This window comes from Pteropus medius, unplaced genomic scaffold (genome assembly GCF_902729225.1).
Source record: "Pteropus medius unplaced genomic scaffold, Ma_sr-lr_union100, whole genome shotgun sequence".
Taxonomy (NCBI): domain Eukaryota; kingdom Metazoa; phylum Chordata; class Mammalia; order Chiroptera; family Pteropodidae; genus Pteropus; species Pteropus medius.
The window spans coordinates 14088736-14106489 of record NW_024352784.1 but is presented as its reverse complement, the minus strand read 5'-3'; the positions used below and the strand labels follow the sequence as shown (position 1 = coordinate 14106489).

Here is a 17754-nt window from a genome sequence, read left to right as displayed (position 1 = left end):
CGCAGAGGGCTTGGGCAGTGAGAGCTGCGGGGCGCTGGGTGCTGGCGGGCTTCGGGGAGTCGTGGGGTGGACGCGGCGGGCGCTAGGTTGGGGGCTTGCCGCCTGCAGCCATGACCTTCGCAGTCTGTCTCTCCGCCGGGGCCCCAGGAGTCTAATATCCCACACAGTTGCGCGCAGCTGCAGGAGAGCCGGCCGCTGCCCCTCATCGCCCTTGGCGCGGTATCACACTCCCTGCCCCGGAGCTGGGAGCACCGCGGGCAACAGGCGCCCCCGTGCAAACTGGGGGTGTCTGCTGGAGTAGCCCCCGCCGCCGCCGCCGCCGCCGCCGCTACTGCCTCCGGCTCTGGCCATGGTCTGGCGGGGCGCAGGACCGAGCGTCTTGGGGGGGCCGGGGGGCGTCGGTCTCAGTCTGCGGCTGCTGCTGCTGTTGCTGCTGCTGCTCTTGGGGCCAGCTTGGGGTTTCGGGGACGAGGAGGAGCGGCGCTGCGACCCCATCCGCATCTCCATGTGCCAGAACCTGGGCTACAACGTGACCAAGATGCCCAATCTGGTGGGGCATGAGCTGCAGACGGACGCCGAGCTGCAGCTGACAACTTTCACGCCGCTTATCCAGTACGGCTGCTCCAGCCAGCTGCAGGTGGGCGACCCCACCCCCACCCCTGACGGGACCCTTTGGGCAGGGACGCACCACACCAAATCGGTGGAGCCCTTGCCAAATCGAGGCCCCTGCCCTCTTCCTAGGGTGAAGGGCATAGCTATCCTGAAAAAGTGATTTCTATCCCCACCCCCACCTTTCTGTCCCTTCTCAGGGACTGGAAGCCAAAACATTGTGTAAGTCATCTGGCCTGCTAAAGAACCCCTCTTACACCCCGCCCTTCCGTTTTTCTCCCCTGCCCACCCGTGTCTGGCCAAGCCCCTAACCCCAGTGGAGCTGAGGGTTATCTTTGCCAAGGATTCTGGCCGCCACAGCTCAGTGGGCGAGTCCCCGGCAGGGCAGCCAGCTGCAGCTAAGACTTGGAAGGAGAGATAAGGAACTGGGAACTTCTCCTCCCTCACCGACCTGATTTCTCCCCCATATTGGGTGGTTTATTAAATGAAACACCACTGCCCGGTTTTCTGCGGAATGGCCCACCTCATGTCGTCTCGCATGATTTTAGAGGTCATGCAGAAAGGAATGGTTGGCTTGGCTTGAGTTCGTTATCTTCAGGGTTGAGGGCAGGTTTAATACTTGGAAGGGGAGAAAACACAACTTGAGAAAAAGGTGATGGTATGGTTAAGCCCCAAAAAGCTAGTTTGTATACTGGAAGATTTTTTTTTCCGCAGTCATTAAAATTTTTAAACTTACATAATAATACAGAAAAATGTTTACCTTACAATAGTAAGTGAAGAAAGAATTTGCATATACAGGGTGATTACAGTCTTACAAACACAACAACCAATTCATTGGAAAAGAAAAAGAACAGAAAAGAAATTTTAAAACACTGGTTGTATTTTGTTTGGTGAGACTATGCGTGATTCTTAGAAATTTAGGAAAGAGAGAAGTTGGGAAAAAATTGGGAATAGTCCTCCAGGCTAAAAGCTTTAGAAATCCATTGCTCTGGTTCTAACTTCTGAGAGATAAGAAACAAGCAGGCAGCTTACTTACTAAGTGCATATTTTTATATAGGTGATTTAAAAAGTTGGATTGTGTTTTCAGAAAGATGGTTGGGATTGGACCCATTGCTGGTGAAATGTCCCTTTGTAAGTTTCAGAACTTTAGGATTATGTTATAAAAGCTTAAGAAATGATCCTCTAACTCTCAGTTTGGAAACAGCACATATTCTGACATCAGTGGGAATTTCGTTGGAGAATCAGCTTTTGCAGGGATATATATTTTTAATTACATGTATCCTGGGGAAGCAGCCAAGCTGTTTTGAAGGACAGGACTGGATCTCTTTACATGCTGGAAAATAGTTGCTTGTAACTCTAGACTTCATAGACAACATCTGTAAGGAGCCAAGCAGACTGTTTATCAATGCTGGAGGAATTGAGGACAGCAACTGGACTCTCCCCTGCCGGTATTGCAGTTTCAGGGACTTAACATTTATATTTTCCTATTGTGCTTCATTATTATTCATTATGGAAACATGGCCAAACAAAGCCCCTGGTGACCAGAGACCTCAGCCTGCATCCCATCCTCGTGTCTAACAGTGTCTTAATTACGACATTTTCTGTTTTATTGTGAGACTGATTAAAAATTAATTTTAGGAGATATAGTAGAGAAAAGAGAGAATATTAACAGGAGAAAAGCTGGATATACATATTTTTTAACACTTATCTTTATGGTGATAAAGAAATGGGGATAAAAATAAATCACCCCATCACCGAAATGACTGAGTCATTTGATTAGCCTGTTCTGCTCTTTCAAATAGTAGCTGAGAAGGGAGGGAGACTCAAAGTCAATTTTTTAAGGTTTATCTCCTTTAAGTGTTGTGCAAAAGGGATTATATTCTTCGGATCCTTTTTATAAATTTTTATGTTCTCTCGGAAAGAATTACTAGAACCAAAAGAAGAAAAGTGTGTAAGTGATGGATTATTAGGCACCCTCGTTTGAGGTCAACATAAAAGGCCAGACTCCCTATAGCAGGGGTCCCCAACTCCCAGTCTGGTCCATGGTCTGTTAAGAACCAGGCTACACAGCAGGAGGTGTGAGCAGCAGTAGAGCAAAGAAAGCTTCATCTGTATTTGCAGCCGCTCCTCAGCACTAGCATCACCGCCTCGGCTCCACCTCAGATCATCAGGCATTAGATTCTCATAGGAGCACCTGTCCCTGGTGCCAAAAAGTTTGAGGACCACTGCCTTATAGGCTGATTTAAAAGTAGATATATGTACTTTGGCTGGAAGCATTTAACTCAGCTTTGTGCAAGCATTTGGTCACACTTCCAAGTCACTGTTTTCTTTGTTCATTTCATTACTTTTCCAGTTCTTCCTTTGTTCTGTGTATGTGCCAATGTGCACAGAGAAGATCAACATCCCCATAGGCCCATGCGGTGGCATGTGTCTTTCAGTAAAGAGACGCTGTGAACCTGTCTTGAAGGAATTTGGATTTGCCTGGCCGGAGAGCCTGAACTGCAGCAAATTTCCACCACAGAATGACCACAACCACATGTGCATGGAAGGGCCAGGTGACGAGGAGGTGCCGTTACCTCACAAAACCCCCATCCAACCTGGGGAAGAGTGCCATTCTGTGGGAACCAATTCCGATCAGTACATCTGGGTGAAAAGGAGCCTGAACTGCGTTCTCAAGTGTGGCTACGATGCTGGCTTATATAGCCGCTCGGCCAAGGAGTTCACCGATATCTGGATGGCCGTGTGGGCCAGCCTATGCTTCATCTCCACTGCCTTCACAGTGCTGACCTTCCTGATTGATTCTTCTAGGTTTTCCTACCCTGAGCGCCCCATCATATTTCTCAGTATGTGCTATAATATTTATAGCATTGCTTATATTGTGAGGCTGACTGTAGGCCGGGAAAGGATATCCTGCGATTTTGAAGAGGCAGCAGAACCTGTTCTCATCCAAGAAGGACTTAAGAACACAGGATGTGCAATCATTTTCTTGTTGATGTACTTTTTTGGAATGGCCAGTTCCATCTGGTGGGTTATTCTGACACTCACTTGGTTTTTGGCAGCAGGACTCAAATGGGGTCATGAAGCCATTGAAATGCACAGCTCTTATTTCCACATTGCAGCCTGGGCCATCCCTGCAGTGAAAACCATTGTCATCTTGATTATGAGACTAGTAGATGCAGATGAACTCACTGGACTGTGCTATGTCGGGAACCAAAACCTTGATGCCCTCACGGGCTTTGTGGTGGCTCCTCTCTTCACTTACTTGGTGATCGGAACTTTGTTTATTGCTGCAGGGTTGGTGGCCTTGTTCAAAATTCGTTCAAATCTTCAAAAGGACGGGACAAAGACAGACAAGTTGGAAAGACTGATGGTCAAAATTGGAGTCTTCTCTGTCCTGTACACGGTTCCTGCAACCTGTGTGATTGCTTGTTATTTCTATGAAATCTCCAACTGGGCGCTCTTCCGGTATTCTGCAGATGACTCCAATATGGCAGTTGAAATGTTGAAAATTTTTATGTCTTTGCTGGTGGGCATCACTTCAGGCATGTGGATTTGGTCTGCCAAAACTCTTCACACGTGGCAGAAGTGTTCCAACAGATTGGTGAATTCTGGGAAGGTAAAGAGAGAAAAGAGGGGGAATGGTTGGGTAAAGCCTGGGAAAGGCAATGAAACTGTGGTATAAAGCTAGCCAGCCTCCACACTTTCCAAATTTTGAAGGGGGAAATGCCAGCATTTTGGTGCAAATGCTACTAAAAGTTTCGTGCAGTGAATCTCAGTTTGAACAAACTAGCCACACTTAAGTGATCCCCCGCCCTGCAATAACCCACCACCCTTTCCCTTCACCGCACCCCCCTCCCCGCCCTCAGCATCATAAAACTAATGATTTTGCTGCAGAGTTTGGAACGATCCAAAATGGAAAAGCCAGCTAGAGGCTTTCAAAGCTGTGAAAAATCATAACATTGATCACTTTAGCAGGTCGCAGCTTGGAGCCTGGAGGTCCTGCCTAGATTCCAGAAGGTCCCAGGTGATGCTGCTTTTCCCTTCAGGGTGGGATCTGAGCTGTGAGTAGGTAACTCGCAGGGAGAAAGATTAACTTTTTTAACCTTTTAAAATTTTTAATACGAACTGAGTCTTTCAGATAGCAAAGCAACCTATAAACACTGGAAATAATGCTGGGTTTGGAGAAGTGTTACAGGAGTTTTATAGTTTGGCTGATCTAACATAAACATTTTCTGTGGTGCACTGTCTGCTGTTTAGAACTTGTGGATTGCTCTCCCAAGAGGTGGTGTCAGAATCTTTCAGTGCCTTTGTCATAAAACAGAATTGTTCGAACAAACAAAAGTACTGTACAAACACACATAAGGTATCCAGTGGATTTTCCTTCTCTCTTCTTAAATTTCAGTCTGTTCAAGGCTGCTGCTGTTTTTTTCATTTTACATTAATGACTCAAAATAGGTATTTTTATAGGAATTTTTGCACTGCAGCATGCCTAATGAGGGGGAAAAGGAAGGGTGATTCACTTTCTGACAATCACTTAATTCAGAAGAAAATGAGATTTACCAAGTCGACTTACCTTACCGACCCCAGAGACCTATTGCATTGAGCAATAGGGACTTAATATATTTTACTTTGTGTGATTGCATCTATGCAGACGCCAGTCTGGAAGAGCTAAAATGTTAAATTTCTTGGCAACTTTGCATTCACACAGATTAACTGTGTAATTTGTGTGTGTCAGTTACAATTAAAAGCACATTCTTGGACCATGACATAATAGTATACTCAACTGACTTTCAAACTGTGGTCAACTTGCATTCTCAGAATGATAGTGCCTTTTTTTTCTTTTAGCATAAGAATGTTATCAGAAGAGTCTGGTCTACTTGCCACAATGGAGACTTTTTCAGTTTTGTAGAGGGAACTAAGGACAGCTAATCCAGCTACTTGGTGCATAATTGTTTCCCAGTAATTGGCAAAGGCTCCTTATAAGATTTCATTGGAAGCAGTGTGGCCTGGAGTATTTATATGGTGCTTAATGAATCTCCAGAATGCCAGCTAGGAGCTGATTGGTTAGTAGGAAATAAAGTGTAGACCATATGAAATGAACTGCAAACTCTAACAGCACAGGTCTTAATTGCCTTTTGCGGAGGTATCCAGTGCTTTTAAAATTTATGCTCTATATTCCTTACAAGGGGGTACCTAGCAGCCTCTCAAAAGTTGCAGTTCTTTTAAAATTGTAACTGGCCCTTCTCTCAACCCCCCTTAGGCCTTCTAATCACCAGATCTCTGGGACAAATTGTTGACACTGTCACAGGTTGCTCTCCTTGTAACTCATACCTGTCTTTGCTTCAGTAACCACTTTGCAATGACTCATTTGTTTATTTATTCACGCCTACCCCCCTTTTTTAAACAGGTAGGAAAACTCTTTTATCACATTTCTTAGTGGGAAAACATCTCCAGGGACTCAAAATTTCAAATAGATGGTCAAATTCTGGAAATAAACATGACGTTTTATTTGTTTGTTTGTTTGTTTGAGCTTTTTGCCCATGGTTTGGCATTTTCCTTCCTTCTTCCCTCAGTTTTCGTGTGGTTCATGAGCTGTCTGAGATGAAGGTGTGTGTAAAGTCTGCTGCACATTCTAGAAGGGAAAGTCTTGTGGCTTTGGAGACAGACGCTAAATGGGCACGGGCAGGGGCTGCTGTGTGCTCCAAGCACGAGTACCTTGGCTGGCCTCTGGGTCAGGGCTTCAGGAGCATGAGAAAGGATCCCCAGAAGGACCCGTTGAGCTCTGAGACTGCATCGCCTCTGAAATGAACAATGTGAACTCCCCATGCTGCTTGCAGACAGTTCCCATAGCTGGTCGGGGCCCTGGAGCATGCACCCGGGGGCAGAGCCTGCCCTTACTCACGCTCCATTCCAGTGTCTTGGGAGTTGTGCAGGGACTCTGGCCCAGGCGAGGGAAGAAGGAGCGTGCAGCCGGGCACTAGCCTTGCTTTAGAGTGCAAGGGTTTGTAATGCAATTTTCTTTGTAATGTTTTCAGTGACTGTGTGGCCAAGGCGGCACCTAACAGAGAACCAAGCACAGAGTAGGTACTCAATATTTGTGAATGATGAAATAATACTAATAACAATAAGAGTACTTGGGCAAACTTGACACCGAGATCTGGAGCAAGTACCCTGACAACGTTCTGGGTTTTAACATGTCTCTCCAACAAATCTTGCCTTCTCAAGGGGAAGTATATTTGATCAGAACGCTGGATTAGTACCCTTAGCAATGTCACAGGGTTATAGGCCTGGTTTTTTTTTTTGTTTTTTGTTTTCACATTCCAGACAATGGAAAGTGTTTATGGTTTCAGGAATAGCTGAGGGGTCAGTTATCAATTACCTTGGAGTGACTCTTAAGTTGGTTTTGTTTAAAAACAAAAACAAAAAAAAGGTCAATTATCAGCACATTTATTGAGTGCCACCTGTGTATAAAGTCCTGTTAGGCACCTTAGGGGATGTCGTGGAGGATAAGCTCTGTTCTTCTAATCGACCTTGACTGAGGGTGCTCCTGGGCCTGCTGAGCTTCACGTTGGTTTTGGGAAGGTGCAGGAGCCTCTGAATAGCCAATCTGTTTCATTCTCTCCATCCCATAAACCTCTTCCTGGGTCTTTCTACCTTTAACGCATCTCTTATCCCTTCCCAGGATTCCTGCAAATCAATGACAGGAATTTTGACAGAGAGCATCAGCTCTGTTTCACGAAGGTCTCTGTGGAAATCCCCTAGGAAGACTATGAAAATTGGCTCTAAGGACATGAATGCCCAGATCTAATGTGGCTTTGGGGACAGGCAGTTCAGGGCATGGGGTGTTCCATGTGACTTGTACTGGTAAATTGGCAGACAGCATCTTGCTGGGGGAAAGGTTAGGGATGTTTTCCTTTCTCTGAAATCTAGAATAAGTACTTATGCTTGTAGCTTCCTACACAATGCCTTGGCCTCCAGAGATGTTATTCTGCAAGGCCAAGGGCACCTCTGTCCAGCCTCCTCTCTGGCAAACTCTTCTCTCCTCCTTCATGAAGGCCACACCTCAGGGCAGAGAAATCTGGGACAGGATGGAACTGGCCAGAACCATTTGGTCGAGCTTAGTTGATTCATACCTTTTTTCCTCTGTGGAGACCTGTTTCCTGATCTCTGAGACAGCTTCTGAGTTAGCAGCTTCCTCGGGGACCTGAAACCAGAGAAGGGGTGACACTTTATATTTCCCTGAGATGTGTTTTCGCTTTCCTTTCCCCGGCCACTACCTCGCCTGCACCCCCCAAACTCAGAATGTGGGAAACTTCTTCTGTATCTAGTTCTGAACTTTGATTTTACCAGCACCCTCAGCGCTGTCCCCCTCAGCCTCCTGGTCACTGAATCCAGTGCTTACTGTGCTGGGAACCAAGCTGGCAAAGAGGAACTCAACAGCCTCAGCCAGAGAGGCGGATTCAATCGAAAGGGACTTCACCAATATGGTGTAGTCTTTGGCTTCTGGTGAGGCGGCCTCAGCAACAGTTTGGGAAGACAGGAACAGAGCACTGACTTTGGAAGGAGCTCCCCAGAATCTACCTATATTCTGGATTTCATTCTGTGATAAAAGAGATTGGAGAGTCGGCTGTTTCAGCCAATTATTTGGAGTCATTGGACTCTGACAGTTCTTTCTTGTTTCTTTATTGTATTTGGATTCAGAGTCCCCATCTGGGTTTGTATCATGTCTGGCAAAGGACCCAGGTTATCATTTTTCCTCTGGGCCTAGGTAATAGATCTTGGAAACTCCTAGGAGAGCATTTGCTCCTACCTAGGATCAGATACCAGAGGCTTTAATAATGGATTTTGCTTCACTGTGGCCTAGTCAGAACTCTCCGCTGCTGCCTCTTGCCATGCGCATGTGCACTAATGGCTGGACATTACCGGGAGGAAAGTGAACCCTGGATCACCCCAAAAGGCCTCTTCCCCTTGGTAAGCCCAGTCGCCCTATGGTAGCCTATTTCTGTTTCTGATTTACCTTATTTCCCTTTTTCTTTGTACCAGCAAATTCCCAATATTCACCCAGGTGATTTGTAGAGGGCCTGTTTGGGGTCCTGTATGAGCCTTGTCCTCCAAGCTTTTGTAGCTACCTGATCCTCTGCAATATTCAGTACATGACCACTGTCATCCCAGAAGGCTTATGAGAGGAGAGTCAAGAGTGGCCCTGCCCCCTATGACTGGGTCCATCTTCTCTCCCAGGTATGCACCTTTCCAAACCCTGCTAATGGGCTTGGGCCTTGATTTGGCAGTGGGCTTTGGGAGGGGCAGGCTGCTTTCTAGATATCTCCCAGAGGGGCATCTGAATTTTTTCCTACCTCACAGGGATGTTGTAAGACTTTGAAAGGTCTGAGGATGAAGGCCCCTTGACCTCTTTATAGGAAGGGTGGAATAAATTACCAGCTGTGATCCATGAGAAGATGAAATGTGACTCAACTTGCTCATGCAGCAGTTGAGCAAGTACTCTGTGGCCTTTTCCTGGACCCCTGTGCCACCTTGCAGCTCCAGCCACCTTGAGGCCAACCTGGAGACTTTCAGATGTTCGACATAGAGGTACCAGGCAAACCCCAGCTACACATGCCCTGAACGAATTGCTAGACATCAAAGGAAATGGACCCTTCTTTTAAGAACGTACAAACATATGTCTGCATTGATGTCTGTACTGTAAATTTCTAATTTATGGCTGTACAAACAAAAAAATAAACTTTGCTATTTAATTTTTGTATTAAAGGAAAATAAAGTTTTGTTTATTACCTGGTGTGTGATTTGGCATATTCCTGAAGGTGCCTGACAGCCCCTGGGAAGCACACATAGCCAGCCGTGAGAAATAGAGAATTTGGTTTGCAGAACAGACTGAGCCTCTTTCTGAGAGCCTGTTTGTTTCTTTTTCACTGGTCCTATTTTTCCCCTCTGGGATTTCTCCTGGGTCAGCAAACCCCCAGGATCCAAGGTCAACAGAATTTATCACTACTGTGGTCATCAGTAACACTCAAGTGGTCACAGGACGCTTTGGACATAACTAGTTCTCAAGCAGTCATCCCATGACACCTCTTCTTGGCATTCCCAGTATGTGTAGCCATTTTTATACACCTTCCAAGTCCCTTTAACTTAAACTAGTGGCTTAAAAAAGTTTTCCCATCACTGCTAGCCCTTCAGGTTTCTTAGAAGGGTAGAAGAGGGAATTTTTTTTTTTCTGCAGATTTTCATTTAAAATTTTTTTCTGGCTATACTATGTTTCTGTTTTGTGTAATAGACATGGGACTATGTCACATCAGCCAAGAAGATGATATTTTTAACTAATTTTATATGCTAAGGGGTCTGTGTCTGCCAATCCAGAAAAGCCATTATCAGGATGTTGTCGTGGGCCACACAGACACAGAGGGAGGGGAGTCACTGCCATTGGAGAGGCCTGCTTGATGTCCCCGAGGAGAACATCAGCTCTTTTCGTTTGCCTTTAAATTGCTTTCCACCCATTCGTTTCACCTGGGTACCACCCTGTTCTGGTGTGAGTGAAAAGCCCAGGGCACAAGGATCTGCTCTACTATTCTCTGCAGATTGCTATTGTGCTTTTATCTCAAACCATAAATGAAGGGAAGCATGTAATTTAAATTCTCTGCCTTGTAAGACAGGCCACGTTTCTCATTTTATTACCTACTCATTAAGTAGTTATGAAGTTAAGGAAAAGTCAACGCAATCTGGAATGAATTCATAATAATCCCTTGCACTTGTAGAAATACTTTCCGTACAGAAAATGCTTTTTTTAAAACATAATTTCACTTTATTCTCTTGGCATCTATAAAGTAAGCAGAGAGTAGAATCGAAACATCGAGAGCTCAAGAGATGTGCCTGGGGTACCCAAATAGGAGGTAGGAGCGTGGGCAGCCAGGTCTTCTCATACCCAGCCCAAGGCTTTGGGTTTTTTTTGTTGTTGTTGTTTTACACTCAGTTGTGTGTCGAATTGTGTCCATCCAAAAAACATGTTGAAGTCCTGACCCTCATACCTATAAATGTAAACTTACTTAGAAATAGGGTCTTTGCAGACATAATCAATTGAAGATGAGCTGATACTAGATTAGGGGGGCCCTAATCCAATGGCTGGGGTCCTTATAATAAGAGGACACATACGCAGAGAGGAAAGCACCATGTGAAGGCAGAGGCGGAGATTAGAGCTGCAGTCCAGGCAAGAAACACCATGGATCTCTGCCAACCCCTGAAGCTAGGAGAGAGGCATGGAAGGTTCTCCCTCAGAGCCTCCAGTAGGAACCAACCTTGCCAAAACCTTGATTTCAGACTTCTAGACTCCAGAACTGTGTGTTCTAGCCACCCTTTTTTTTTTTTTAATATGACAGCCCGAGGAAAGTAATACTGCTTTTATTCCTCTGATTTCTTTAATTCCTGCAAATAGTTCACTGGGGATGGATAAATGTTTCAGCAGGCAACTCTCTCTCAATAACAGGACCTGGCCATGAGCTTCTGTTTTTTAAGGATTATGTAGCATAATCACTCTGGTAAGTTTCTTTATCTATAAGCTGGACACCTCTAGAATAAACCCCATGATCCCTGACACTCAACTAATTTGAACTGGTCTTGGCTAGTCTCCTGCCCACCACCCGCAAGGGGAGCTCTGTGTGCCCGGCCAGGACCTTGACTGGAATGTGGCCCAAGGGTTTTTAGCCTTTCAGTTCTGAGAACCGATTTTTTTTCTCTTTCCCATTTTAGCTTTTACATGTAATCATAATTTTAGTTGAGCTGACACTTGACTAAAGAGGCTAGCCTTGGCCTCCTGTCTTCTGAGATTCTGTGAACAGAAATAACCCACACTCAGGGAAGGGCGTTGTCCTCTCCTTGGTTTTCCTTCACAGTGCAGCTGGGTCATAGGACTGGGAGCATCTCGCTAAATGTTTAGAAAATGTTGGACCTGCAAAAGTCTTGTCTAAAAGACTTTCAAAATGGACCGTGGCCCCACCTGAAATTCTGTCCACTTCTTCCATCTCATCCTCAGGCTAAGAGAACCCATGAATTTACCTGACCACAAGGCAAAGAATTCCAACTTCTCAAAGTCCCAGGGAAAGAGAATAAAAAAATGTCTTAGTTTCACATGAATTGCCTGATTTTCATCAGCCTTCCATGTGGGTTTTTATAAGCGTCTAATCCTGTTTTTACCCAAGAACCTGCTTAATCTCTTAGCTAGCCCACATTATCAATGCCTTTCTCTTTAAGAGATTAAATGATTGGCCCTCTACACTTTCTAAAATGCCTGAGGGTTGCATCATTTCACTTGATATGAGGTAAATGGGTAGAGTATAAAGCAATGAGATGGAATCGATAAGTCACAGAGAAGGTCTGTCCTAGTTCCATGCTTTCCTCTTACTCCCTTGCCTTTGCATACGTGTTTCCCTTTGCCTGGAATCTCCTTCCGTCTTTCTGCAACTACGTTGTGTCTATTCTTCCTTCAAGATTGAAATCTTAGGTCATTTGTCCTGGGAAGACTTCCCTGACCCTCCCACTTGCCATGTCCTGCCTCCCTTTCCTTCTGGCCATAGCTAAGTTTAAGCCTCTGTGCTTTCAACTCCGGGAGCTTTCATTAAGCTGTTCGTAATGGTCTGTTCATGTGTTCATCTCCCCACTAGACTGAACTCCCCGAGGTTGCCTATCTGTGTGTCCCGGGTGCCTGGCACAGAACATGAGTTTCAGGAATATCTGTGGACGAAAGGAAGGTAGGATAGGTGGGAGAGAAGGTTTTGCCTTGTTAGGTGGGAAAACTGATGGGCTATGGTGACAAATGCGACCAAATAGGAAAGAAACCGAAGGTGACAATAAGAGCCATTACATAGGCAAGACTTTCTGGAAAGATGCTAGGACAATGGCCTCAGAGAAAATTCTCTGGCCTCAAAGATGGATTTCAGGATGATCGCCTACCCTCTGTGTTGCTTAATGTTAAATCTTCTCTCTTCAACCTTTTTTCTCCTCCTCCTCTCCAACAAATATTTGCTAGGAACCTACTGTACGTAGAATACTGGGAAAAGAGAGAGATAATTGTAAAAAACCTCAAAAGACAAGGTCCGATTGAGAGTCCAAAAGTGCAGATGACAGAACAGAGAAAGAATTCAGATGTTATTAACGAGCTTAAAACTCCAAACTTGGAAAAACGAATTCTCTAGTGCTTAGTAAATATTTGTTGAATAGCTGAATGAGGGCCCATCATGTGCCAGCCACTGTCCTGGGAGGGCACTGTAGGGGACAACAGTATAAATAAGATAGAACCTTTCCCTCCAGAAGTCGGTGGCAGCAAACCACATGCCCCCTCTAACCTTTAAGGGTCAGCGCTACTAGTCCTATCATATTTATTATGTAATTGCTTCCTAACCTAAGTTCCAGGGGCTTGTTGATTTAGCTTGGACTGAATGGCTTCTGAGTAACAAGTGCAATGGGAAAGCATTTCCTAAACAGTTATCATCTCAATATTTGATCCCCCAAAAGTACACATCTGCCTCAACAGGTAAATGTGTAGTGAGAGCATGAGGAAGAGCAAAAAGGGGGGAGGGGTAGATGCCAGAGACCATGACTCTTTTAGACTTGATCTGCTTGCTAAAAACACCCTCTGATTCAATATATAGAAAATAAAAAATTAAAATTTACTCGTGGTGTGCCTTTGGAGGCATTTAATTGTCAGATCAGCTAACTGCGCCCATCTGAACATCTTTTCTAGCACACATGTGGATTTATAACATTTGCACCAAGTAGGTGGTTTGTGTAGGTGCATCTGCCTTGTGTCCTCTGAACCTCATTCTCTTGCTTCTTTCATGTCATAATTCTGTAAATCCAAAGAGTCTTTTCTATGGAAGTTAAAAGGAGTGCATGGGTAATCCTCACTTACCCAGAGTGAAAGGAATAAATGTGTGATCAGCTTGGCTGGGGATTGACTGTGGGGAGTTGTGGGGCGGCTAGTCATTCCATGTAACTGGAGCCTAAGATTCTTGGAGTGGAGAGAAGGTGGGCCGAGGCCAAGTTATGAAAAGCCTTGGAGATTGTACTCTCTCCTGTGCCAGGCACAGGGGAGCTGGCCAAAGTCTGAGGGCAAGGAAGGCTCATATTCCTGTTGGTGTCCTACAGAGCCCGTGCTGGCTGTGGACTGTGAGCCGGAGAGAAGGCAAGCTGGAGGCATGCAGACTGGTTTGGATGGGAAGCATCAAGGCCTGAAGGAAGGTGGTGGCAGAGAGATGGAAAAGAAGGGGTGATTTTCAGAACCACAGCAAACTGTATCCTCCATGGCACTGTTCAATGAGCTGAATCTTTGCTTTCTAAACTGCCAGTGTTTCAGAGGCAAGAAGCTTTGTGTTTGCTCTGTACACCTGATATAGCATACTCCCTACACTGCAAGCACAGATAAATAACTGCCTCGGCACCACAGGGAGGAGAAAGATTGCAACCCTGGCCAAACACGTCTGGAGAGATCGGGTTTCCCTGAGTGAGATTCTCTCCCTCACAGTCCTCACGTCAGCGTGACACCATTTGTTGATGCCTGGAAGGGACAGGGTCCTGGAGAGGAGAGCATCGTGTTTAGCTGTTTATGTAGTGCTAAGGGGCCCCATCATCTCTTGCAGACACAGAGTTTCAATCATGACATACTTTCTAGACTAGCTGATACAAATTCCATAGTAAGGGTTTAATTTAGTACAAACTTAATCTCAGTCACATCTCCCACCTAGATTTTATTTCTTGACACAGTTTTCTTTGCCAGCTACTGTTATCAGTAAGCCTGAGCTGCCTAACCAGATCTACGGAAAAAGGTATCACGGGCACACACATTTTTCCTAGTCCTCTTCCTTTTAAATCAGAAATTCTGTATAACATTTTCCATAAGTTAAAGAGAGGAACACTTCCTAGCTTTTTCAGTGCTTTTTTTTTTTTAAACAACAGACCTTCCTTTTGGATTTACATCAGCGTTTAGCTAACTTCCTGAACACTTCACCCATTTCCTGAACTTATTCTGAGGAAGGAAAAACATCCTCCTTCAGAAATAAATGCAAATAATCGCAGAGATTATTTTTATTAAATAAATGGTGTAAATGCAATGGAATTTCCTGTATGATGTGCATTTACTATGGATATTTCAATAAAAATATATTTATTGTGATTCTCTATGGTCCATCTTATTTGCAGATAGCCCGAGGAATTATAACCACTATGTAAGCTACTCAAGAGATGACATCTAAACATTTGCAACTTTTACTCAAAAATATTTTTAATCCAACAATCTGAACACTAGGGGGAATTGTTTTCTGTAGGTCAGCCAATTTTGAAGCTTTGTTTTTTTTTTAAAACGGGGTTCTTATGACACCTAGTGGTGAACAAGTGAAAAATGTTTTCTCCACTCCATAGAGTCCCAGTAATGAGATTTTTTTTTTTATTATTTATGCATTTGCTTGAGAGAAAACACACCCTTTCCGAGTACTTCTTAATGCCCATACTGTCTAGTAATGCTAAGTAATGACATGGAAACAGCATCCTTATGTTTTTCTGGAGGTGTTCTCTTGATTAATATTTACTCAGAGCCAGCCTACCACCCAGGGTTAAACTGGTTCAGTTTTAAGAATGAATGAAAAAATGTGAGACTTTGCAGAGAAAACACATCAATATATCAAGCTGGGGTCAGGTTTTTAAATTTAAAACATTTTTTTAATGAAAGTAATTTATAATTGTGAGAAGGCCTCCTCCCATTTAGCCATCTTAGTGGAGAAGAATAATATTTTTCTGGTGAATAAATCTCATTGACATCTTAAAGATATATTTTAGGCTTATTGCTCATCATTTTTGAATGCTTTATAGGGCCCTTCTTATATGTTTTCTAGTGTTTGGCTGAAGCTGATTTTTTTAAAGAACATGGAGATAGAGATCTCAGAGAGTCTGCTTGTTCCCATCTTTATCCCCGCCCCCACCCGGCAGAAATCCATCCGGGGCAGATGGGTATCTGCCTCCTTGCACCATCCTCAGGAAGAGATTCCTTAATCCATCATTCAGGCTGCTGTTCTTCCTTTGGTTCAAACCCCTTAGTGTAATATCCGAGGCCCCTAGTATCTGACCCCCTTTCCTTTCTTCCAGCCTCATCTCACACCAATTCCTCCTGCTGTATCTCCCTTCTCTGCCTCTATACATATTGGTCTCCTTGGCCAGGAGACTCCTTCCACGGCCCTGTGCTCATTTATCAAGACCCCGTGTAAGCATTTCCTTTCCTGGGAGCCTCACGTGATCCAACCAAGCAGAGCTGATGGTGCCCTCTTGTATGTCACCTCTAAACCTAGCTCAAATGCTCTATAATTGCATGTGTCCTATTACATTCTATTGTTTCTATGTGTCTCTCTCCTAGACATCTGTGAGTTTTTCAAGGACAAGAACTGTTCTTGTACCTGACGCCCTAGTTTGTCCAGGTGCACTATAAATGTTCACTGATGTTCTGACATCTGTGGCATTAGATTTTTCCACTTGGCTAAATGTTTTGATAGGAGCAAATTAGGACTTGGGGCAACTAGTTCAAGGGTAGAGTTGACAATCAGGAGAATAGGTCTTTGAAAATGTACAGAACCATTTATTATTCCATATGACCTCAGCCTTCACCCGCTGAGGAATAAGATGGTTTCACAAAAATAATCTCCAAGTTTCTGTCTGGGTCTAACATTGTAGAATTCTGTAATTGGAAGAGCTATGCTCTAAAGCAGGGTTTTAAAAAACCCAGGTCAGTGCAAGAAGTCTATAATTGTATGCAAAATATTTTGTGTATACATATATGATTTTTTCGGGGGAGATGGTGCATGCTTTGAAAAGATTAAATATCACTGATTAAGAAATCGTTGACTGAAATGGTGACCATTATCTCTACTGGGTCAACAGAAGCTGACACCCTTCTGAGTGCTTCAGGAGGGAGGTTTATAGACCAGCAGTTGCAAAAAAGCCCTTGGTGCTTTTTCTCCACTGCCTTTTGTTAGGGCACACCTAAAGGTCTGGTCTGCAATTTAAAAGGAAAGGCTAAGAGGCTTTTGACTGTGTCCCATTTGTTCTGCATTAATGTCCCCCTCCTCAGATTCTAAATGTAAGGTGAGGGTGTGGTCAGAACCCTTGTCAGCCTAGACTGTATACTTTTTCCCACATTAAAAAAAAAAATTCCTACTCTGGAAAAGCTACTTCGCAGTGCCCACAAGTTCTGCCCAAGAGGCCCACACCGAATCCTCTGGGTAACACCAGGAAATCTGGGCATGAAGCACGACCACTGGAAGAATTCTGCCTCTGAGGTCTAGGCCTGCCAATTGCTATGATGCCTTTGCTCCTTGATGGGAGATGGCACCTGCATTGTGGCTGGCAGGGCAGGCCTCGTGGGTGCGCAACATGGGCAGTGATTCATGTCCCCATGTTTAGAAAAGCCTTTTGCTTTTTTCAGTGTTCTGTTGTTACTCTCTTGCAGTTCTTGATCACTTTTGTACAAAGGGCCACATATTTTTACTTTGCAATTGATTCTGCAAATTAAGTTGCTGGTCTCGAGTGGCTGCATATAGTGAAGCAGCACCATGTATCAGAAACAGCATGAGCTTTGGAGCTGACAGTTGGAGATTGAAACCCCAGTTATGTAACTTCCTAGTGGTGTGAGCTTCAGTAGGTTACTGAGCTTCTGTGTCCTTATATTGAAAATGGTGATCATGATATCTAACTCTTAAAATCGTCAGGCCAATTAAACAGTATGAGACGAAGTAATTGGTAGTGGCTGATAATGACAACAATGATTTGAAAACAACCAATCAGGAACATGCGAAACACACTAATGCGAAAAGCAGATCAAAAACAAAACAAGCAAGCCACACTCACAGACTTTAAGGGCTGGAAAGAATCCTAAAGATGAGCGCCTAGGCCAAGTTGTTTCCACCTTGTTTCTACCACAGCACTTTGCACATAGTGCCATTAGGGCCCCTAAAAATATTATAGTATTATTATTTTCCCTCAGTACACATCTTTTCCCCCATTAAACTTTGAGCTCCCCAGAGCAGGGACTGGGTCCATCTTTTTAGAGAAATCTTCAGTTCCTAGCACAAAGCCTGTAAAAAAATGGATGCTTAATAAGTT

At 44.3% G+C, this 17754-nt stretch overlaps 1 protein-coding gene across 1 annotated transcript; it reads left to right on the top strand.

Moving 5' to 3' along the window:
- Positions 1 to 15: 15 nt before the first annotated feature.
- Positions 16 to 9398, top strand: FZD4 (frizzled class receptor 4). The gene is made up of 2 exons (XM_039848275.1): positions 16 to 637; positions 2963 to 9398. Exons 1-2 carry the CDS (start codon positions 350 to 352, stop codon positions 4289 to 4291), a joined length of 1617 nt encoding a protein of 538 aa, XP_039704209.1. The 5' UTR covers positions 16 to 349; the 3' UTR covers positions 4292 to 9398.
- Positions 9399 to 17754: the final 8356 nt, after the last annotated feature.

What these genes read in the sequence shown, in the direction of transcription:
- FZD4 (XM_039848275.1), top strand. Translation starts at nt 350, where the DNA reads ATGGTCTGGCGGGGCGCAGGACCGAGCGTCTTGGGGGGGCCGGGGGGC. An exon ending in GCTGCTCCAGCCAGCTGCAG is followed by an intron (nt 638 to 2,962) that starts GTGGGCGACCCC and finishes TTACTTTTCCAG; the next exon opens with TTCTTCCTTTGTTCTGTGTA.